The 23,571-nt window shown below is 42.9% G+C and overlaps 5 protein-coding genes across 5 annotated transcripts in view; all 5 read left to right on the top strand.

The window, feature by feature from the left end:
- Positions 1–23,571, top strand: part of LOC132698693 (zinc finger protein 91-like) — a 90,203-nt gene that overhangs the window by 18,619 nt on the left and 48,013 nt on the right. The window lies entirely within an intron of this gene.
- On the top strand, positions 2,362–5,619 carry LOC132698546 (zinc finger protein 70-like). Its single transcript, XM_060664690.1, has 3 exons — positions 2,362–2,965; positions 3,581–3,734; positions 3,789–5,619. The coding sequence occupies exon 3, from the start codon at positions 3,874–3,876 to the stop codon at positions 4,588–4,590; it is 717 nt and encodes a 238-aa protein (XP_060520673.1). The 5' UTR covers positions 2,362–2,965; positions 3,581–3,734; positions 3,789–3,873; the 3' UTR covers positions 4,591–5,619.
- On the top strand, positions 9,061–10,071 carry LOC132698547 (gastrula zinc finger protein XlCGF71.1-like). Its single transcript, XM_060664692.1, is given in 2 exon segments — positions 9,061–9,514; positions 9,517–10,071. Coding segments are annotated over 2 exon segments (615 nt in total). The 5' UTR covers positions 9,061–9,199; the 3' UTR covers positions 9,817–10,071.
- Positions 12,276–13,798, top strand: LOC132698545 (zinc finger protein 317-like). Its single transcript, XM_060664689.1, has one exon. It carries the CDS (start codon positions 12,660–12,662, stop codon positions 13,434–13,436), a length of 777 nt encoding a protein of 258 aa, XP_060520672.1. The 5' UTR covers positions 12,276–12,659; the 3' UTR covers positions 13,437–13,798.
- On the top strand, positions 22,447–23,565 carry LOC132698549 (putative zinc finger protein 702). Its single transcript, XM_060664694.1, is given in 2 exon segments — positions 22,447–22,811; positions 22,813–23,565. Coding segments are annotated over 2 exon segments (555 nt in total). The 5' UTR covers positions 22,447–22,581; the 3' UTR covers positions 23,138–23,565.

Below are 23,571 nucleotides of genomic sequence, written 5' to 3'. Positions count from 1 at the left end.
GATTTTATGCGCAGTAAATGCCAATGGTTTTTTTTGGAAATGCGAATAAAGTGATTTAAAAAAAAACTAAAAACCTATATTTTTTTCTGTAGAGTCCTTCGGAATCCTTTAGCCGAGAGGTGCCTAATTTTTCACTTATCTTTTTTTATATAACTTCGAAAATATCCATATACATACAGGCAGGTCTGAATTTACATCTCGAGTTCTCTATTGCTGGAATATAGCGACAGTATTGCTTTTTTAAGCGTGTTTATTAATCTCTACACCGTGAAAGATTAAAACCCTGTTACGAAACAAAAATTAAAAATTTGTGCTTTTGTACTAATCAACCTGTCATTATGTAAATGCTGTCAGGTTTTTTTCTTCTTTCTTTTTTGCTTTTTTCTTTTCCTCCTATTTTCTGTACTTGATTTAATTTGGTGCCACAAGTGTACTATGTGGTTGAACAATGATATGGAGGAAGACGTAAAACGGTATTTCCCATCTGATCACTAGTTTTTGTAAATAGGCAAGTTTCTTTTAAATAATAGCTTACAGTTCGAGAATAAATTTCGTCATTTTTATAAGACAATTTAAGGTTCATATTAGCGAAAACTGGTTCATTTCAAGGTCATTCACATCCCTCACTTTCCGCCCCCTTCACGACCTCCCTACCCCTTCGCTCAACCCACCCTCTTCTCCCTCAAACCTCACTCCTCTCACAATGGTGATTAACATTTTTTTCGCGTCTACCAAGGATCTGACCAGTTTTCGCTAATATGTCATAGCTATTCTACCTCACATGGTCAACATCTACCTGATTCGCCCATGTCGTGCCTTTGTCTATAAATAAATTATTGGTAGTTGCGTTTACCCAGGACCAATACATAAGAAAGTCGTAAGTACTTTTTGGGGGAGAGTCCCAGAAAAGCCACGATGATATACTTTGAGACGTACTTTACAGGTGTTTTGGGAAAACTCTTTTCTTTTAATGCTAGATACAAGTTTTTATTGGTGTTTGTTTTTAACTATTGTTAGTGTAGGACCTAGCAGATATTCTTATTCGATATCCATTCAAATTAAAATTTGCGAATATACGAAATAAAAAAAGTCATTGGTTTACATTTCTTTATGAATTACATCTGGTAGGAAACCTCTCTCACATCCCTGAATTTGTCATCGTGAATTTAATTAGTCCATCAGTACAAGTAACCCCAGGAATATTCATTAAAATTCAGGTAACTGGTAGAGACAATAATGAAAACTTTTTAAGCTTTAAATTTTCTTAGTTTGAAAAGGAAGCAACACACAAAAAAGTTCTTAACTTCATCCCTTTGATTTAAGGGAACCATCAAATACTTTTTTAATGACCTTACGTTTTAGAGTTTGCGTCGGAAACGCCCACTGTCCATGTTTCGAATGCCGAGTTTATTACAACAGTGGCGTGCCGAACGACCACCACGGCGCCCATTTCTTCCTCCCAAAAACGTCCATCAGGATCATCGAGGATGCCAAGTCAGTTCTTTTACCCAGTCTTTGGGGACAATTAACCCCCTTTGTCGGTTGTAGGGAGAAATACATAGAAATGTATAAAAAAAGTCGCTTGGCAACCGCGCCCGACGTCAAACCCTTCGCGTTGGGTTTCGACGAGGAATCGTCCTGTGACCCGGTCCTTGAACTTGTCAACAGGACTTGCAAGGAGTGCGATAGGATTTTTCCCGATGTGCGCAAATACGAAAGACATGTGCGCAACGAACACAAGACCCAAGAGCAGTGTGAGTTTTGCGGAAAAATGTTCACCCACCTCCAGATACATCTAGCCACGGTCCACCACAAGAATTACAAGTTCAAGTGCAAATTGTGCGACCGTGGCTTTCTCTACGAGAGCGGCTTCAACTATCACGTGCAGACCGTGCACGAGAAGAGCCGACAGGTGTTTGCGTGCGCGGAAAAAAACTGTGGCAAATTGTTCACGTCGAACCGGTCCCTCAAAGACCACCGCCAAAAGCACGAAGGCGTCGAGTATTCTTGCGAGCAGTGCCAGAAAGTGTTTTGTCATCCGGTGTCGTTCAGGATTCACCTCAGAACTCATAAAGCCAAACCTGACAAGAAGATTTTTTCTTGCAACTTGTGCGATAAGAAGGTGAACAGCTTGCGCAGCTTGAGGGATCACATGCTGATCCATTCGGGTGGTTTGCCATTCGTTTGCGAACATTGTGGACGTAGGTTTCGCGTCAAGAGGAATCTGGTGACGCACATGGTGACCCACACTAAGGAGAGGCCTTTTCCTTGTAAGGTGTGCGGTCTGAGTTTTACTCAACGCGGACCGATGAAGAGACATTTCTTAAAGGCACATCCGGACGACAAGTTGTAGACGTGCTTGTTAAGTTGGTGCACACACTTTGAAGATAAAGTGGTTTTTCAAATAAGTGACGTTTTCTTTTTGTTCAATAACTTTTACGGAATTGTGTAGATGTTACGGGCTAAACTTGATTTTAATCCAAGCTAACTAACTGGGAAGGAACAAAAACTGACCAAAGTTAACCAAACCTGTCATCATATTGCTGCTTAGTTTTTCCTAAATTGATTTCTCCTAGGAAAAACTATTTGGTCTGAAATCAGGTTTTGCCGGAAGGATAAACAAGAAGTGTACACCCTTATTACATCGAGCCCATTCTACGGTCGAAAGGGTGGGATTTCTTTCCGCGTTTCTAGATATTTTATGCATTCTTCAAAATATAATAAATAACTTGCACTTTATTTTCTTTTGTTTTCTGCTAAACAGTCTTCTGTAGCTCCTTTCTTTTAGTGTTACTATTAGCATTGGTCGACGACGTATTTTAAATTTAAAATGACGAATTTCATCTCAAATTTAGATAAAAATGTGAAATATATTTTAAAAAAATTATTTCACTATAATAGTGAAAAATTGATCATCAATCAACCAAACTAGGAAAGGCATCAAGTATCGTTGACATTTTGGCAGGTTAGTGAGATTTATGTTTTCGTGAGTTTTTATATTATTCGTACAAAATGTATGTGTCTTTCATGGTATTTCGAAAACTGATTGCATTTTAACTGGCAGAATTACCCTAAAAAATAGTATAAATAAGTCTCCGTCAGAAAATATACATATACAAAACAATCTGTAATTTTAGAAAACAGGCAATTATAGAAAATTTTGAGTAAAGTTTACATATTTGGATTTTTCTTCATAGTCGAGGTCAGAACATCTCTATCATTTCTCGATGTAGAGGTAACGTGGTCTCAAGGGTCTAACCTAGACATAATTGTACACTTCTACATTCTTTAATTTGTGGTTCTGCTACAGAGTGACACTACCTACACTACTACATTAAAAACGATAATTATTGAAGGCCAAAAACTCCCACTCTTAGCAAAATCCAAAAATAATATCAACATTTTTGTGTATATTGCATTCAGTAACGAACCTCCCGCATGACATTAGACCTCATGACGGGGGTACTTAATATAATAATAGCTTTTTTTATGTTAAACATTTGTATTTTGAAAATCACACATTTCAAAGAAAAGGATGCAACATTTTCGACCGACCACTTTTAACGACTTAACGTTTTAGAGTCTGCGTCGGAAACGCACACTGTCGATGTTTTGAGTGCCGAGCTTATTACAACAGCGGCGTGCCGAACAAACAGGACATCCATCCCTTCGTTGCGAAAACATCCGTCGGGATCATCGAGGACGCCGAGTCAGTCCTTTCCCTGCTCCTCGGAGTAAATAACCCTCGTTTTCGGTTGTAGGCAAAAAATACTTTCTCCTTTGTTCAGTGAGCGTAACCTTAAAAGACACGTTGCGATCACACGTGACGGTAAATCCGGTCGCCAACTCGAAGATCTAGACGACTATTACTCGATGAACGACCCCGCCCTCGAGCTGGCGAGTAGGACCTGCAGGGAGTGCGGCAAAGTCTTTTCCGATGTGCGCAGCTACAAGAATCATGTGCGCGACGATCACAAGGGGCTGCATCAGTGCGAGTATTGCGGCAAAATGTTCGCGCAGATCTACGGACACTTAAGCGCCGCTCATCGCAGAACATACAAGTTCGAGTGCGAGTTGTGCGACCGAGGTTTTCTCTACGAGGGCGCGTTGCACCATCACGTGCAGAGTGTGCACGAACAAGCCCGACAGGTATGTGCGTGTGCCGAAAAACACTGCGGCAAAGTGTTCACCTCGAATCAGTCCCTCAAGGACCATCATAAGAAACACGAAGGTGTCGAGTACTCTTGCGAGCAATGCCCGAAGATGTTTAACCACCCTTCGTCGTTCAAGCGGCACCTGAAAGATCATAGAGACAAACTCAACAAAAGGGTTGTCCCTTGCGACGTGTGCGACAAGAAGGTGTGCAGCTTAAAAAGCTTGAGGGAACACATGCTGATCCACTCGGGCGATATGCCGTTCGTCTGTGAACACTGTGGACGTAGGTTTCGCTTGAGGAAGAATCTGATGACGCACAGTGTGGTGCACACTAAAGAAAGGCCTTTCCCGTGTAATGTGTGCGGCGTTAGTTTTACTCAACGCGGGTCGATGAAGAGGCATTTCTTGAAGGCACATCCAGACCAGAAGTTGTAGATACCCGCACCAAACTGTGACTGATAGCTTAGTTCGAATAAAGCATCGATTTTTCAATAAGCCTCGTTTTTTTTTAATATTTAAACCTTTCTTCGCAATCTGGTAGCGCTGGAGTGCTTATCTAGTGCTCTGGCGGCTCCAAGGCACACAAAGGTCTGATCGTCTTACTGCTAACATTCTCTGCGTTTTCTAGCAGTCCTGAATATTTGTTCTTACTGGTAGTAACTATCTAATTTAAATATATTTGTTGTTTTTAAATCTTGATTGTTATTATATAATTAAATTTACTGTTCAAAAGCGAGTTAATTATGAAATGAGTATAATAGCCTAATAAATTGTGGAATCTGATTTTCCATATAGTCCTTATTATATTATACAATTAGTCTGCTGTAAAGTTATGGTCATCCTGATGAACCAAATCGTTAAAAGCTATTAGTGTTTTTAAATTTCCGGTCTTATAGCGTTCAAAGAGAGTGCTAACCAAAACTAATGAAAGAAAACATTAATGGATTTTTTTTATAATAAAATTTAATCATTTAATAGTTCATATTAAAATCAGTCTATTACATAAACTAAAATTTTGGAAAAAAATGTTTTTAACTCCTCAATGAATTCTGGTTACAAAATAAGATTGTTTAGAAATGGTGTTATCTAATTAAAATGGCATTATTATTACTTTTTAATTCATGAAAACTCTTTATGCCGTATTCTTGGTAATGATTTTTTAAGGTTTCGTCTCGTTGGTAATATCTGATCATTTCATCAGGATTATTTTGGACGCGGTGTCACTGTTTTGGTAAACGCCATTTTAGTCACGAGTTTTGTTTGGTACAAGAGGACCGCAGCATGGCAACTATTAGTTTTTGGCTGTGTTTTTGCAGACAATGTGAATACACTTATAAGTGACGTGTGACAAGTGTCCACTTCGCTCGTGCCTAATCTTCCGTTCCTTTTTCTTTTTCTATTGCATTCCGCAAAAAATATCATCGATATGTGAACCTTTATCGTGATTTCCTTAACATGCGCTTAGTGGCGCTACTCATTTTTTAACGATTTTACATTTTAGAGTGTGCATCGGCAACGCATACTGTCAATGTTTCGAATGCAGAGTTTATTACAAGAATTCCGATCCCTCAGAAAACTTCGACGGCACCCATCCTTTTGCGCCGCCAGCGTCGATCAGGGTCATCAATATCCAGTCGCCCAGGTAAGTTTTTTTTTCTTCTCTTGCTCTTGATTAACCTGTTTTGTCGGTTGCAGGCCGAAAAACTTCTTGTGCCGCATCTGCTGGAGACCTTTCGTTAAAAGGAAAAATTACGAAAGACATTTTAAGCTCGAGCACCCGGATGCGCACCCGTATCCCTGCGAACTGTGCACGAACGAATTCCACTCTTACGATCAGTTGTTGTGGCACATGCGCGAGCACGGGATCGTCCCCGACGGCGAGAATGACTACTATTCGATTCGTGATGCCACCATGCAGCTGACAAACAGGACGTGCAAGGAGTGCGGCATGACCTTTGTCGACGTGCGCAAATACAAGGAACATGTCCGCGAAGATCACAAGAGGTTGCACCAGTGCGAATATTGCGGAAAAATGTTCGCGCAAATCTACGGTCATCTAAGTTCTGCCCATCGCAGGAAGTACAAGTTCAAGTGCGAGGTGTGCGAGCGTGGGTTCCTCTACGAAGGCGCGTTGCACCATCACGTGCAGAGAATCCACGAAGAAGCCCGCCAGTTGTTCGCGTGTACGGCAAAGGGCTGCAAAAAAGTGTTCACGTCGAACTATTATCTCAAAGATCACCTGAAGAGACACGAAGGTCCCAAGGCCGAGTACTCTTGCAAGGAGTGCTCGAAGGTGTTTACCCACCCGATCTCGTTCAAGCGCCACCTCAAAGACCACAAAGACAAAAAGGTGTACCCTTGTGAGGTGTGCAACAAGACGGTGAACAGCGCTCAAAGCTTGAGACATCACATGCTGATCCACACGGGCGACATGCCCTACGTGTGCGAACACTGTGGACGCAGGTTTCGCTTGAGGAAGAATCTGGTGACGCACAGGGTGGTGCACACCAAAGAGAGGCCTTTCGCGTGCAAAGTGTGCGGTGCCAGCTTTACCCAACACGGACCGATGAAGAAACATTTCTTGAAAGCGCATCCCGATGAGAAATTTTAACGATCAATAGACCAATTGTACTGTTTTTTTACGAAAGTAAACGGCCGAGCATTTTTTTTTTAACTAATATTTTTAACATATTTCGAAAGCTGACCGTATAGGCAAAAAGTTTTTACATAGATTTGTATGGGTATTTTTAATTGTATTTTTTTTTTACAAAACTTCTGGATTCCTCGTGCGTCGGTTTTTGCTTAGTCGAAATTTCCGACGACGTTTCGCCAATCATCCTGTTGCCTTCTTCAGAGCTTGACTGAAACAGTCAGCAATTTCGACTAAGTAAAAACCGACGCAGGGGGAATCCAGAAGTTTTGTAAAAAGAATTACAGCAGCCTGTGGAAGTTTCTTTGAAATTTTTTAAATTTTTATATTTATTATTATCTTCTGAACGTACCAATAAAAACAAAGTTGCCCCGTAAATGAAATAAACTTACTTTCTTTAAACACCCTCCATAAAGATAAAGATAAAAAAGTCCTTGTTAACCCGATTTGGAAAATATATAGACTTTCATCCCGAGTCAAAATTTACATAGAGTTCTATTTAAAAAAGTGAAGTTATTAATATGTTTTATGTTTGCGATGATCAAACACTGTTATCGATATGTTTAGACGGCAATGAAGAAAAAATCATACACCTTCGTTTTTCAAAGTTTTAGCCCAATAAAAACAAAGTTGCCCAGTTTTTAAGGTAAATCACACAACGGCAAAATTGACCTTCAGACCACTTTGATGTTGGCATCTAAACTCATTTGTTACTTTTATTTGAAACTTTTTGATAAATGTACAGGCCGAGCAGTTACAGATTGTGAACTAAAAGTCGGGTCGCGCTGCTTAGAAACAAATTAATTTCTAATTGTTACTTTTATTTTATATTGTTTTTTTTTTTAAGTTTGTATGCAATATATTTTGTTCTGGGACATATTGTGTAGGTAAGCTGGTACTTTTTTGCGGATATTTATGATATTATTATCTACTGTTAAATTAGAGGTAATAGCAATACCACGGATAAAATAAAAACCTGTTCAATTCATTCATATTCTTTTTTAATTTTTTCACTGCGTAATGGTGACATTAAAGGGGCCAAGACGTTTGCCCCGCTTTATGTTAAAGCTCGGCAGAAATGAACCCAAAAATGCGAAAAGTGATAGCATTTCAGTAGTCTGAAAATCATAGTTTTTTTATACGACCATAACAATTACTGATGGCGTGCACAGGACCTTAAGGAATCTTTTCTAGCATTTGGCCTTGGGCAAGGAGTTCCGAGTATGTCGTAGTTAATTTTCCCTTATGGTTGAATACTCTCGGTCAAGTTGCGGACCATCTTAATAAAAACTCGCTTGTTTCAGGACGGTTTCGAATAAAACGTACCGTTGCGCAGAGTGCGACAAAATATTCACGAATAAGCGAAATTGTCTGCGCACGCCGCTGATTACCGGTATCGTTGCGAGCTTTGCGACCTGGAATTTTTCTTGAAAGATCGCTTGGCACGTCATGGAGCCGTTCACCTCTCGCATCAGTGCGAAACGTGCGGTAAAGAGTTAAAAAAAAATATGTTTTTGTATTTTTCACCAAAATCGGTTTAATTTTTAGTATTTTTTAGTTTTTAATTATAACACATTTTGGAAAAGTTTGTATTTTATTTGAAAAGCAATCTTTTCCGCTTTCAGTTTTATACAAAAATATATAGAACTGTAAAAATTAATTTCGTATGTATTAATCAATTAATTTATTATTATTTACAGTAAACTTCAATTACTAGATAGAGAACTAGATAATGTTTAGTTACTTCAGTTAGAATCAAAAAGAGTACCGCAGAATATAGCATTTATTTTGCATTATTTTTTTGTAGAAAATTTCAAATTACTTTTTAGCCACCAGCAATTTTATGAAGTAAAATAGAGCGATTTTGATTTTAGATGCGAATCAATATCCACATTCCATGGTAGCTTTATCTATAGATAAACACTTCATATATTGTGCCAAAATTCTCCCCAAGCTCTTTTTGTACGAGTAAAAATATTTAAAGAAATACCGAAGTAAGGTAAGTTTGACACTTGCAACTTACTTAACTTAACTTCCTGGTGCTTGATTTTTGAATGGATACTTTATTTTCGTCGGAAGCTGACAACCATTAATTTTTCAGCGAGACGAAGTTCCAGTGCACCAAGTGCCAACGAAGCTATCCGACCCAACAGACTCTCGTCAACCACTCGCGACTTTGCAAGGGTTTCAAAGACTCCTACATGAAGTGCAAAATATGTGAGAAAACCATAAGTAGTCCTTGTCCGTCATCTCACATGCGCCTCCACAATGAGAAGAAGCACCCGTGCACTCACTGCGGCAAAAAATTCTAGCAACCGGCCCAAGTAAAGATGCACGTGCAGAGCGTGCACCAAAAGACCACGCGAGATTTGCGGCAAAATATTTGCTACCGAGATGAGCGCCAACCTTCATCGCAAGATGATACGTTCCAGGGAACACACCGTGTTTTGCTGCAAGTGCGCCAAAGTGTTCGTTACCGCTAGTCAGTTGGATAACCACATCTCTTCCGTGGACGAGAAGAAGGGGGTCGAGTCTTCTGTCCCTTGCCCGTGTTGTGGGAAGCTGGTCAAAAATAAACAGTACCTAAACTACCACATGATTGTACACGATCACGAGCGTAAGCAATTTCCGTGTCAACAGTGCGCAAAAGTGTTTCATTGTTCTATCTCGTTGCGAAACCACATAAGAATCTTGCACGCCGGTTCAAGGTTCCGTTCAAATGTCATATATGCGAGAAGATTGTGACGTCGAAGAATAGCCTGACGTGTCACATTAGGACGCATACGGGGGAGAAGCCTTTCAAGTGTGCGTACTGCGACAAGTGTTTCGTGAGTAAAAAGCTGCTTAAGATTCACGTGGTTGTCCACACCAAGGAGAAGCGCCACGTCTGCAGATGCTGCAGCAAAGCTTTCACTCAGAGGAGCTCCTTGAAGACGCACTTTTTGAAAAAGCATCTTTTTTGTAATTATATTACTTTTGGAAAAGCTTTTTTTTTTAATTTTCGTTTTTAACACGCTCCTTTCCTGTTAGATGAATCGCTGTCCCCCTCCAAGTGCGTGTTTGTTAATGTAATTATCAAAACGTGAGTCAGTTGTTCAAGTTTCGTTCGGTATAAACACTGAATCAACCCTTGGATGTTTTGGAATAAAAGTTTGTGCTTTCGACTTAATACTACCCTCTCCTCAACTATATAAGAAAGCTTCCAGATGGTTAATATTAACCTAAATTGTTGGTTAGTCGCACCAGGAGCACCTTAGGGAACTCGCTTGTTTCAGGATGGTTTCCAATAAAATTTTCGGTTGCGAAGATCTTGACGAATTATTCACCAACAAACCAAACTGCGAAAGTCACTTTGCTACTGCGCGTGACACCGATTATCGGTATCGTTGCGAGGTTTGCAAAAAGGGGTTTTTCTTGAAAGACCAGTTGGCACACCATTGGGCCACCCACCACGGGTACCAGTGTCTGATGTGCGGAAAAGAATTCAAGCAGGAGGCTGATTTTTCTACTCACGCGAAGGAACACCCCCCGACCAAAGAAAAAGTGTAAGTATACGACCCGGCGAGATGAAGTATCCATTTTCCAAGTTTCCACGAGCAATGACGGCGCCAGATTTCTAATGTAGGGTTGACAAAATCACCTGTTCCTCGCTGTCGGCACCACTGCTTAAGTCCTTTAGCTGGCCATATTTATATTGTAACAAGTTCTCCAAATGGCCCAAAGCTCAGCAACTTCATAATTCGAGAGTCTAATTTTAAACTACCTAAATTAATGTATCCTACCTGTTGCTTCGGTACTTTATTCCTACCAGGCGGAATTATTTGGAGTCCCTTTTAAAGATGATGGACACTTCATCTTGCGTGCGTGCGACCCTCCTCACAAAAAGATAGACTTAGCAAGTGGTTTTAGCAGAGCCAGGTTCCAGTGCGACAAGTGTGGCCGCTTGTGCGCCACCAAGCATACGCTGCTAAATCATTTGCGTATCTGCAAGGGTCCCAAAGGGGACCTACCGCTCAACACGAAGTGCAAAATATGCGACAAAACGATCAGCAGTCGTTACCCGTCGATGCATATGCGCTTGCACAAAGAGAAAAAGCATCCTTGCACGCTCTGCGGCAAAATGTTTCAGCGACCGGTGCAAGTGAAAATGCACGTACAGACAGTGCACCAAAAGACCACGCGGTATCCCTGCGAGATTTGTGGGAAGATGTTCTCTACCAAGGTGAGCGCCAATCTTCATCGGAGGATGATACACTCTAAGGAGTACACGGCGTTTTGCGACAAGTGTGCCAAAGGATTCGTCAACACTAGCCAGTTGAACAGTCACATCGCGTCCGTACACGAGAAAAAGGAACCTTCTATACCGTGCCCGTGCTGCGATAAGAAGTTCAAGAGCCAACACTACTTGAAGTACCATATGATGATGACCCACGAGGTAGTACGCCAGGAATTTCCGTGTCAGCAGTGCGCAAAAGTGTTCCGTCACCCTTACTCGTTGAGGCACCACGTCAGGACTTTGCATGCAGATATTAAGGACACTTTCAAGTGCCACATATGCGAGAAGATTGTGATGTCGAAGGATAGCCTGACGTATCACATTAGGACCCATACGGGAGAGAAGCCTTTCGAGTGCGAGTACTGCGACAAGTGTTTCGGGAGCAAGAAGCTGCTCAAAGTTCACGTGGTGGTCCACACCAAGGAGAAGCGCCACGTTTGCAGATGCTGCGGGCAAGCTTTCACTCAGAGGGGGTCCTTGAAGGCGCACTTTTTGAAAAAGCACCCTGACGAGACGTTGTAGTACTTTTTTGTAATTATATTTCATTTTATAAAGCTTTTTTTTTTAATTTTCGGAAAGACGTTGGTTGTTGACACTCGCGTTTACCGCTATATTAATCGCTGTCACTCCAAGTGCGTCTTTATTAATTTAATTACCAAAGTTTCTTTTGCAAAAGAGTCATCGAGTCAAATTTCGTTCGGTAAAAACACTGAATTATTGGACGTGGGTACTTAAATGTTTTCAGCATTTTGTCTTGGGCTGGGAATACTTTCCAGACGTCTGGAACAGCTATTACTGCCTGAGTTGTGGCGACTCGCCACCATTAATTAATTATCCAGCGCGTCGTGGTTAATTTTAACCAAAATTTTCGGTTAGTCACACCACGAGCGGTCCTTAAACGCACCTTAAGGAACCCGTTTGTTTCAGGGCGGCCTCGAATAAAATTTTCCGATGCGAACATTGTGATGAAATATTCATCGACAAACGAAACTGCGAAAATCACTTTGCTACTGCGCATACCACCGACTACCGGCACCGTTGCGAGGTTTGTAAAAAGAGGTTTTTCTTGAAAGACCGGTTGGCACATCACTGGGCCACCCATCACGGGTACCAGTGCGGAAAAGAATTTAAGCAGGAGGTCGATTTTACGAGGCACGCGAAGGAACACCACCCGACCAAAGAAAAAGTGTAAGTTTACGACCCGGCGAGATGAAGTATCCATTTTCCAAGTTTCCACGAACAATGATGACACCAGATTTCTAATGTTGGGTCGACAAAATCACCTGTTCCGCTGAAAGCTCAGCCACTTCGATTTTAAAAAAGATCGCAATAATACATTCTACTTTCTGCTCCGGTACTTTATCAATATCGGGCGGAATCATTTGGAGACCTTTTAAAAATGATGGACACTTCATCTTGCGTGCGTGAGACCATTCTTAAAAAAAGATATACTTCTCAAATGGTTTTAGCGAGACCAGGTTCCAGTGCGACAAGTGTGGCCGCTTGTGCGCCACTAAGCAGACGCTGCTGAATCATTCGCGTGTCTGCAAGGGTCCGAAGGAGGACCTGCCGCTCTACATGAAGTGCAAAATATGCGACAAAACGATCAGCAGTCGTCACCCGTCGATGCACATGCGCTTGCACAAAGAGAAGAAGCATCCTTGCACGCACTGCGGCAAAATGTTTCAGCGACCGGTGCAAGTGAAAATGCACGTGCAGAGCGTGCACCAAAAGACCACTCGGCATCCCTGCGAGATTTGCGGGAAAATGTTCGCTACCAAGGTGAGCGCCAACCTCCACCGAAGGATGATACATTCCAAGGACTACACCGTGTTTTGCGACAAGTGTGCTAAAGGGTTCGTCAATGCTAGCCAGTTGAACAGTCACATCGCGTCCGTACACGAGAAAAAGGAACCTTCGATACCGTGCCCGTGTTGCGATAAGCTGTTCAAGAGCCAACACTATTTGAAGTACCACATGATGGCCCACGAAATCGTGCGCAAGGAATTTCCATGTCAGCAGTGCGTAAAAGTGTTCCGTCACCCTTACTCGTTGCGGCATCACGTTCGGACTTTCCACGCAGATGTTAAAGACACCTTCAAGTGCCCCATATGCGAGAAGGTGGTAGCGTCGAAAGTTAGTTTGACGTGTCATATCAGGACGCATACGGGAGAGAAGCCTTTCGAGTGCGAGCACTGTGACAAGTGTTTCGTGAGTAAAAAGCTGCTCAAGGTTCACGTGGTGGTCCACACCAAGGAGAAGCGCCACGTTTGCAGATGCTGCGGCAAGGCTTTCACCCAGAGGGGATCCATGAAGGCGCACTTTTTCAAAAAACACCCTGACGAGAAGTTGTGATTGACTTTTTGAATTTGAATTCTACCATTAGATAGGGCAGAGAAAATAGCTGTACTGTTTTTATTCAATTTCCAAATAAATGTAGGAAATATTTTTTTTACAATTTAAAACGGCACGCTTCCTTGGGACACCCTGTATATTAGAAAATACAAATTTCGTTATTTGTATATCGTGAATATCGAGTCTGTTGCAAACGAATCTTAAATAAAATAAATAAAACTAAAGTGTCTTTGCTTCTTCGCGATTCATAATTTTTCCCTACAGTATAAAGCAGTGGCGTCCCATGCTCGGGCTTTGATGCAGGGTTATTAAATAAACAAACATTTCTCTTCGGCCGCCCCCCTACCCCCAAAACTCAAACCGCGTCGTTTTAGGTGCGGCAAAGGCAAGTACGCGTGCTCGAGATGTGACGGTACCTTCTCGAGCAAAATCTTCCTCAAGGAGCACGTGGTGATCGTGCACACCCACGAGTTTCGTTTTTTCTGCAGCTTCTGCGGCAAGGGTTTTTTCATGGATTGCCGGCGTCGCTTTCACGAACGCAAGGTGCACAAAAAAACCGTGCCCAAGTGTAAGCCGCACCCGTGCGACGAATGTGGGAAGATATTTGCGAGCAAGTACAGTGCGAAACAGCACAAGTTTCTCATACACGAGAGGAAAGTCAACTACTTTTGTGAAAAATGCGGCAAAGGGTTTCCGCTGTTGAGCTACCTGCACCAACATGAAGGGGTGAACCATCCCGTCAGTGATCCTATCGCGTGCACGGTCATCGGCTGCCTCAAGAGTTTCAAGACGAAGGACGCTTTGCGCAGACACGTGCTGGTGCACGAATCGGACAGACAGTTCGTCTGCGAGTACTGCCCAAAAACGTTTATTCACCCGGTATCGTTCAAAAGACACCTGAGGGAACACAAGAACGGTAGGATGGTGTACAAGTGCGCAGAGTGCGACAAGGTAGTGTCCAGCAAGTCGAGTTTACAAGATCATCGGCGTACGCACACGGGGGAGAAACCATTCTCTTGCGGGTTCTGCCACAAAACGTTCAGTACTCGGAAACAGTTGAACATACACATGGTGGTGCACACGAAGGAAAAAAAGTACGGGTGTCGGATGTGCGACAAGAGGTTCACCCAGAGGGGTACTCTCAGGACTCACTTTTCGAAAATTCACCCCGGCGAAGTGTTGTAGCGGCGATGTTTTAAATAAATAATGTTCCGTTTGTCTGTTTTAGTACAGCTATTCTTCCTAGAATCACCTTTTTCTTTGACATGGTTAGAGTCGTTTGATTTTATAATCAGGAATTTATTTTTCTCAGCACCTGACAGCGTTAAGTGTACTTTATGCGGTTAATAAAACAAAATATATAAATAGACACTTGTTTTTTTGCTGTCGTCTGTGGTCGGTGTTCATGAATAAGAGTACCTAGTAAACCACATAATATCGACAATAATATTTTCGCGTTCCAAATTGTAAAGGCCGCTTAAGTTACAATCGGGTCAGTTAAACGGTTTGTATACAACACAAAAAAAGTAAAACTTTTAACCAAATTTATAAGTACGGCTAACCAACAATATAATCTGTACTTGTTTATTTCGCAAATACATTGATTTTGTTATTGTTTTTTTTTAAATTTATCCATAATTTTCTTTAAAACGAAACTGATTCTTTTTTTCATAAATTCGCTGCGACGGTAACATAAATAAGTTGAAATATGGTTTTAGGTTGGCGTCAAAACGTCATACGGAGAAGAACCAATTTCGTCCGAAGTTATTTTGTGAAAGATGCGGGGAGGAGTTTAACAGTTTTTCTGGTTACCATCGCCACATCTTCTACAGTTCCGATTCGCACAATTTTATTTGTCGAATATGCCACCAAAAGGTCGGAAAGTTTAGTACCGACCTAAAAAATCACTATAACCGTATCCACTCATGCCAAGAAGGCAAGGATGCCGAATTCAAGTACGCTGCGAATCAACCCACTCCGGAGAAGTACTGCGTTAAATGCGGCCAAGTTTTTTCCACCCTCCACGACTTGTTCAAACACTCCCAGGTCCACCGTTCGGAAAAAATCGGCTGCGATTTATGCGATACATCTCTCAGAAAACTATCTTTAATGTACCATCATTTCCGAATTCATACCGTCGACGCCAACATAAAGCTATACTGCCAAAACTGCAATAAGATGGAATTTACTACGGTATCGGCATACAACAAGCACATGATTCGACACCACTCGATGAAACTAACAAATATGCCTTATCGGTGTTCGATGTGTCCCGAAATTATCGTCGGCGACATGAATCTTTACCGAGATCACCTCCAGTCACATCGTCACGCGTTGAGCACTCCGAAGCAGCTGGCCGCCATCCCACGGAAAGCCTGCAAGTATTGCTCGGAGAGATTTAGTAGCGAAGACAAAACGAGAAAGCATCAGTTCACATGCCCGTTTAAACATCCCTCTAAGGTGGTATGCGCGATATGCCATGTTCAATTGAACGAGAAGAAGTTGTCGGGTCATATGAAAGTCCACGGGGTTCATGGTTACGTAATACGCCAAGATCCGGAGGAAATAGTGTGCGGAGAGTGCGGCAAGTACTTCGGAAGTACTCAGGCGCTCGCGGCCCATGCCAAAAGCCACAAGAATAAACGGAGTGCTATTCCCAAAAAGAAAGGCAGAACTACACGCCGAGAACATGCTTAGTGTACTGGTGGTTCCAATTACTTTGGTACTACTACTAGTTATTGAGCAACAGGTGCAAAGGTATAATTCCGTCACAATAAAACTTATGTCTTTTGGTGGTTAAAAATGGTTCCAACCAACGTTTTTGTTTAGTACATCAACTAAACAGCGTCACACCATTGTTGTGTTATCACTATAATTCTGAATTGATACGGTTAGTCGCGTCTCCTTTGGATACAATATGGATGGTTTTCTTAAACACTATGTAAAATAAATCGTTTTTTCCATTCGTCTTTTTTTGCTATTGCGATAAACGTAAGTTTTATACACAAGTGCCTGAAATTGATAATAGAGGGAAATTTCATCTCTCTGAAGTTTTGTTTTACGTGAAATAAGTTCAGAAATTTGTCTATCAGAGGCAAAGTTATTTTCGCCACGTATTTGGCATTTTCTTTATCCTTTATCCGACTTGGGACTCTCTTTGGAACAAGTGTTCCCTAACTTTGGGGGTTATGACTCGCATTCATTACCCAACTTTGCGGATCGTAATTCCAGGGTAAAAAATTCAATCCTCCACTCATAGTTACCTGATATAATATTCGAATTGTTAACCATGTATAAGAATGTCCTTTGATTTTGCAACGCTTACGCGTTAAGTTCGATTTAACCTGTTGGACACTGAGGTAGATGTTTTTGTAGGTCAGTCAGTGGGTCCACTACAGTGTCCACGGATTCCGCAGCTATTGGCGGTCCACAGGCGTCTGCTGTTGGAGGTCGCGAGTCGAATTTATTTGACGTTTCAGCATCGGGAGCAACTTTATCTCAGTCGCCGAATGGCGATACGAATTCAGTAGAAGGACTAATCGAATCGCCCGGTTGGGATTCCTTGTTGGACGAGTTGTGTCAGATATGCGATGCCGAATCGGATACCATGACTAAGAATCAGTCGTTCGATTTGCTCGACGTGACTGATGATTTTGATGTTTCGGGGGACTTCTTAGACTCAAACGAAGCTGCTGAAAGTCGTGACATGAACGAAGACGTCGCTAAAATCGACGAAATATCTAGCACGGGATCCGTGGGACTTGACGAACCTTTCAAAATCGCCCGAAGCGGCGATCAGAATACTGATTTCGTAGAAGAAATTGGAAGAAAGATATTAACGGTGAAATTGATAAAACTCAATTTCCAACAAGCTGATAGACGTAACGTGGATGTAAACTCTGTAGGGAAGTTGGAAGAAGGCATTAAGTATTATTGCGAAGTCTGCTCGATGCGGTTTTTCGATCCGAGATTATACTGGAACCACAAACGTTCCGCCCACAAAAAGCACCTATTCGGGTGTTTATCTTGCGTAAAAACGTTTGCCCAGGCAACCGATCTCGCGGATCATAGCTCGACCCACGATGACCCAGCTGCATCCTGCCTCGGGTCGGTTTGTTATTGCGAGGTTTGCGGCAAAAGTTTCGCTACCGTATCTCAGAGAGCTAGTCACGTGGGCGAGGTTCACTCCTCGTGCTACCTGGCATGCAGCGCGTGCACATGGCGATGCTCATCGCTCGACGACCTTCTACGACACGCGAGTAGACACCTCAGTTTCAAAACTAGTCGGTATCATTGCGGAATTTGTTCGGAAAAGGTATACTTTGCCGGTAGATTCGTGTGCCATTTGCTATCGCATGGCGCGATCATGAATTTCGAGTGCGTCTCGTGCGCCCTGAGTACTAAGAAGTGGCGAAAGTTTGTGGCGCACGTAAAACGCCACAACGTTTCTCGAAAGTCTACGAAGAAGAATATGGATTCCGCCACCAATTTCAAGTCAACTTTGAAAGGGCGCAGGTCGTTTACAGTTCGTACCTCAAAACGGAACGGGACTTACGTTTGCACGATATCGAAAGTAATGCCTCGATTACAGCGCAAGAGTAAGTCTTTCTCGAAGTCTCCTAGAGTTCGATACCTCGATATGGACGACCAGAAAGGTTCAAACTTGGAACCCACCTGTCCGGCAGCACCGGCGGTGATCCTAAAACGGCTATATGTAAAATTAACCAAACTCAATCCAAAGATAATGCCCAAAAAAATCGAAGCAGCTCCCGTTCCGAAATCGTCGATTGGAGATAAATCAAAGAAACCAGTTGCGTCCAACTCGAAATCGCGTGATGGAAACAGGGACCACATTAAAGAAGCTGACGTTAAACCACCGAAGCCCGAATCGGCCACTAAATCGAGCGCAGACACCCTGCACAGAGCCGCGATTATGAGGCCCAAACCCTGCTCTTCTGGTAAAGCGAAAAAATCTGACCCTAGGGATCATCAAAAATCGATCAAAAAGATAGGGACGGATCAGTCGAAGACCCCTAACGTCTCCATGGAGAAGATGGATGCTAGTATTAGGAAATTTACCGAATCCTACACTATACCAAGGAAGAAACTTACCGCTACCACCATCATCAAACCTCCGTTATCGCCAAAAGAGACTAATAAATCCAAGATCGACGATGTTAGGGAGGCGGGAACCTTCAAGACGAGAAAGATATCTCGATTCGAACCGCCCAAAGACTTAAATGCCCGCGCGCAAGCGATCGTAGACGAGATAAACATGAGGAGTCGCCCGCAGCAACCGCAGATTGCCACCGCTTCCAGACCGCAACTGCAAGAATCCCCCCGTCCTTCCGGATCGAGCCCCATTCCCGTTTGGATCAACCCCCCCAGAGGGGTCGAATCGCCGCCGACTCCTGCTCCTGCGTTAAGGTTTACTCCTCCGGATCACTTGCGGTGGTCTTCGCCTCAGTCGTGTCCCTCCCCTTTTTTCAATTCAATGCGCCCGTCGTTTAATCCTTTCTTCGGCGGGAATATGAATTACCTGATGAGACAACCGGCGATGACGGTACCAAGCCTTTATCCAAATACTTTCGGCCAATTTAATAGGGCACCTTTTACTACCCCTTGCGCCCCCGTCGAAGCTTTCCGATCCTACGCTAATTCGCACCCGTGCGCCGTCTGCCAGAAAACGTTCCCGAACCAGCTGATATCGGACGTGCACCTGATATTTTGTCAGAAGACAGTGGACCGACCGAACGCTAAGCACGTGTGTCCGGTGTGCTCGCTGAACTTCGAAAAAGTTGCGGTGCTTAAACAACACATGTTCATCGTGCACTCGAAGTTATTCACCCAGTTTAATCTGGCGGTCGGCCCCGAGGCCGTCAAACACAAGTGCGACTCTTGCCAGCAGGTGTTCGACACGAAGAAAGAGATGGAAATACACGAGAAGACGCACCTGTTTCTGGGCGTTCGGAAACCGGTCAAAGTCGTGCCTGTGGTCGAACAGCCGCCGGATCCCAAGAAGCAGGCGTCGAAGAGCACCGCTGTTACGGACGAACAAAAGAAAGAATTGGAAGTAATTAAAACGCCGGCGTTTAAGAGACGACTCGAGGCGACTAAAAATCAGCTCAAAATCAATTTGTTGTACTTGCAAAACAAGAAGAAACAGGAAGAGGATACAGGCAAGCAGACAACACCTGCGCAGAGTATAACGAAACCGGGTCCTTCGAGAAGGTCGCGCAGTAAAAGTCCTGCGCGCGACCGATACCGGCGCAGTAGCCCGTTTAGAAGGCGAAACAACCGTGGCCGTTCTCCGTTGTATCGTAACCGAAGTCCTCCGAAATCCAAAATCAGATTAAATCCGGAAGACGCGGCGTACAGGTGTTCCAAGTGCGCGACATTGTTTTCAAATTACCGCGACTACAACAACCACGTCGACACCCACGATAATTCCGACGACGAGGAAAACTATCTGTCTTTGTTGGATTGTCCGCCTCCTCCGCCTATATCGTTCTCTACCCCTCCTTCGGCTTCGTTGAAAGCCTCCACGTCAGCGGAATATTCGGGAGGCGGTGGTGGCTCCCGTTCGATGGTGTCTTGTAGGGTTTGTCTGGCCGAGTTTCGTAGCCACGGTCACCTGGACAGGCACGTTTGTCCCGGACCGTTTTAAACGGTGTGCCCTGGTTTTTGGATTTACTTTCTTTCCAGGTTCGTTTTGGAGAGGACGCTTTGTTTTATTAGAAGTTTATTAAACTGTGTAACTACTATATTATTGGTTAACGTGAAATAAATGTTATCCCTCAGGCGGTGTCTTTAATTTTTATTTCTCCCATGACAAGTAGTAGGTTGCGGCGGCATCGGTAAGTATAGAAACCTACCGTTTCGAGAGACCGTCGCGTCGTGGCAATAGAATTAACGACCCGGTTTTCTGTTCCAGATCAGAGTTCGTATGCGACGTATGCGAAAAGAAATACCCGACCGCGAAGAAATTCAAGCGCCACAAGAGGATCCACGCTGCCAAAACCCTCGCCTGCGAATTTTGCGACAAACTCTTCCAGCTGAACCACATGTTACAAAATCACGTGAGGAACGTCCATTTCAAAGAGTTCAAGTTTATCTGCGAGTACTGCGACAAGAAGTTCTGGCAGGAGGACCTGCTCGGCCGGCACGTCGACAACGTTCACTTGAACAAGTTCAAGTTTCAGTGTTCGAAGTGTGACAGGGGCTTCAATTTCAAGTACGAACTCCAGAAACATGACGACTTCAAGCACCAAGGGGCGCGATTATTTTGCGACGTGTGCAAGAGGTCGTTCAGGAACGAACAGTATTTCCGACAACACCGACGTTCCCATCAGCCGGGGTTCGTCAAAGAACATTACACGTGCTCGGTTTGCTGCAAAACTCTGACGCACATCAAGTCGTACAAGGTGCACATGAAATCGCACAGGGGAGAACTGAACCTCAACATTTGCGACATTTGCGGTAAAAACGTTACGTCTATGGCGAGCCTGAGGCACCACATGCGCACGCACACCGGCGAGAGGCCGTTCCAGTGCGACGTGTGCGGCAAGAGTTTTACCACGAAGAACATGCTCAGGACGCACAAGAGGGTTCACACGAAAGAAAAACCGTTCGTGTGTCAGGTGTGCGGCACCGGTTTCACCCAGAAGGGAACCCTTACGATACACATGCGTTATCACACCGGCGAAAAGCCATACAGTTGTACCGTGTGCGCAAAAAGTTTCGTCACAAGGACAGTGCTTAAAGGGCACAAGTGTCAGGGCCCCGGATGATGTATTGTCGAATAAAGTGATATTTTTTATAAAAGTGTTTCTTTGTGATTCTTGTTATTTGGTTAAGGTACAGCTGAACAGACATATTTACCTGAAAACAAATTAATTACGTGAATCCTTATCGGATAAATAATTATGTGTATATCCCGAACGAAATATATTACTCCTTTTAAGGAAAACAATAAGAAAATGTCCAAGATAGACGGAATTGAAAAGTATTCAGTTGTTAATCAGTTTCTATATCAACAAAATGATCGACAACCGATGATTTATGAACCAAGTTATAAACACTATTTTTATCGACAAACCGGGGGCAACTATTGTGTAAATAATTTAAGGAGAATACTGTCAGTTTGCTCTGCGTCTTACACGGTTTGTCTTTGACATTGGAAGACATTGATTAATTAGCATCGTCCTTAAAAAATTAAAATAAATGGGACCCCATGAAAAAGTGAGTGTTTTAGTTAGAGTTTCTTATTTTATAGTTTTGTATGTATATATAGGGTCTAGATAGAAATATAGTTATATTAATATCGTTTATTTAAATAAATAATTCAATAAAAATAATTGTAAACAACATCCACTGTAATAGCAGAAACTGCTTGTGTCTGGAGAATGACTCATCCGGTATAGAATGACTTGCAGTACATGACGAGCAATAAGATAGATAGAGATAGAAGATCGGTAAGTGTAGTCAAGAGAGGTATAACTCATCGAAAAGTCGAGTGAAATACCTAATACCCTAATTCCTTACTACCGCGATGTTTTTGAATTTTTTTTGTTGTTAGTATCCCTTATGTGCTTAAAATTTTTTGTTTTAACGGTTACCTCGATGGCATAAAAATTTCTTTTTCCATTAGCTTTGCACTTACACTTAGAGGTTATTGAACCTTTATTAATACTGAGGTATGCATGTCGAAAACGTAATACTCTTAAAATAATTTCTCCGTCATTTGAAAATCAGACACTACTTCCTACCACTTAAATGGGAGACCAATCCGATTTTTAGTCAAAAAATTGAGATGAATTTATATTATTTATTAGTGTTTCTTAAATGTCCTGTCTAAGGTCGAACTCTGTTTCAGAATACCCGCAAATACTTGTAGCATATGTTGGAAATCGTTTTCCAGCCCAAGTAACTTGCGGGTTCATTCGAGGAGGCACGAGGACAAATTCTACGCTTGTCAATTTTGCGACGAAACGTTCGTATACAAAAGCAACCTCACGCGTCACCTGAAAAGGGCGCACGTCGATCAGTACAAGTGCTTGTGCGCGCACTGCGACCAAAAGTTCCTCACGGAATTGCAATTGACGCGCCACGTGGAAAACCGCCACTTTAATAAATTCAAATTCGAATGCACCAAGTGCGACCTGCGGTTCGATTATTCGTACCAATTGAAGAAGCACAACGAGCACCACCGAGACGACTCGGTCGACTGCAAGAGTTGCAGCACGGGGGAGAGCTGCGACGATCACCAAGACGTCGTTATCAGGAAGCAATACGTGTGCGGATGGTGCGACAGGGTGTTCCTGACCAATTCCAATTACAAGAACCACCTGAAGGCGCATCGAGACGAGAAGAAAAATATTTGCGAGGTGTGCGGTAAAAACGTGTCTTCGAAGGTGAGCCTAACCAATCACATGCGCACGCATACCGGCGAGAGGCCGTTCAAGTGTGAGTTTTGCGCGAAAGGCTTCGCTCAGAAGACGGTGCTCGAGATGCATAGACGCGTGCACACCAAAGAGAAACCGTTCATGTGCCAGACTTGCGGCAAAGGGTTCAGTCAGAGAACTCCGCTCACCATCCACATGCGTCATCACTTGGGTATTACGCCGTACGGTTGCGAGGCGTGTCAGAAGAGGTTTGTGTCTAACGCTTTACTGAAAAGTCATAGGTGCAATAGACGGTAAATTTTAATGTCGATTAGAGAGTGCTACAAATGTGTATTTTTCAGCGTTTTGCTCTAGGTACGTATAGACGAGTACATCTGGGGTACAAATAAACAAATATTTTGGTCATCCTGGATTTTTTTGCCCTTCTTGATCCCAACTTTTAACACCTAATGAAATAAATTGCTTAGTATAGTTCTTGTTTTATTTCGTTCGGATTATTCCTGACAGCGCCACATCACTAGTTCATCATGTCCGGACGTGAGATAGATGGGTTACCTTGTGCCCCAGAACCCGTTGAGTCATACTAGTATTGGTTTGCATAGGTAGGTTTGTATTTTATAGAATAGCAATCCTATTTTAAATTGGTTTAACCGAATGTTCATATTTGCCTCTGAAATTGAGGTAGTTGATAAAACTAATAAACCCGATTGGTCTCACGCAGACTCATTGCA

This window comes from Cylas formicarius, unplaced genomic scaffold (genome assembly GCF_029955315.1).
Source record: "Cylas formicarius isolate icCylForm1 unplaced genomic scaffold, icCylForm1.1 PGA_scaffold_2__14_contigs__length_35257938, whole genome shotgun sequence".
In the NCBI taxonomy this organism is placed as follows: Eukaryota; Metazoa; Arthropoda; class Insecta; order Coleoptera; family Brentidae; genus Cylas; species Cylas formicarius.
Note: the sequence above shows the minus strand (reverse complement) of the source record. Positions and strands in the feature narration are given on the sequence as shown.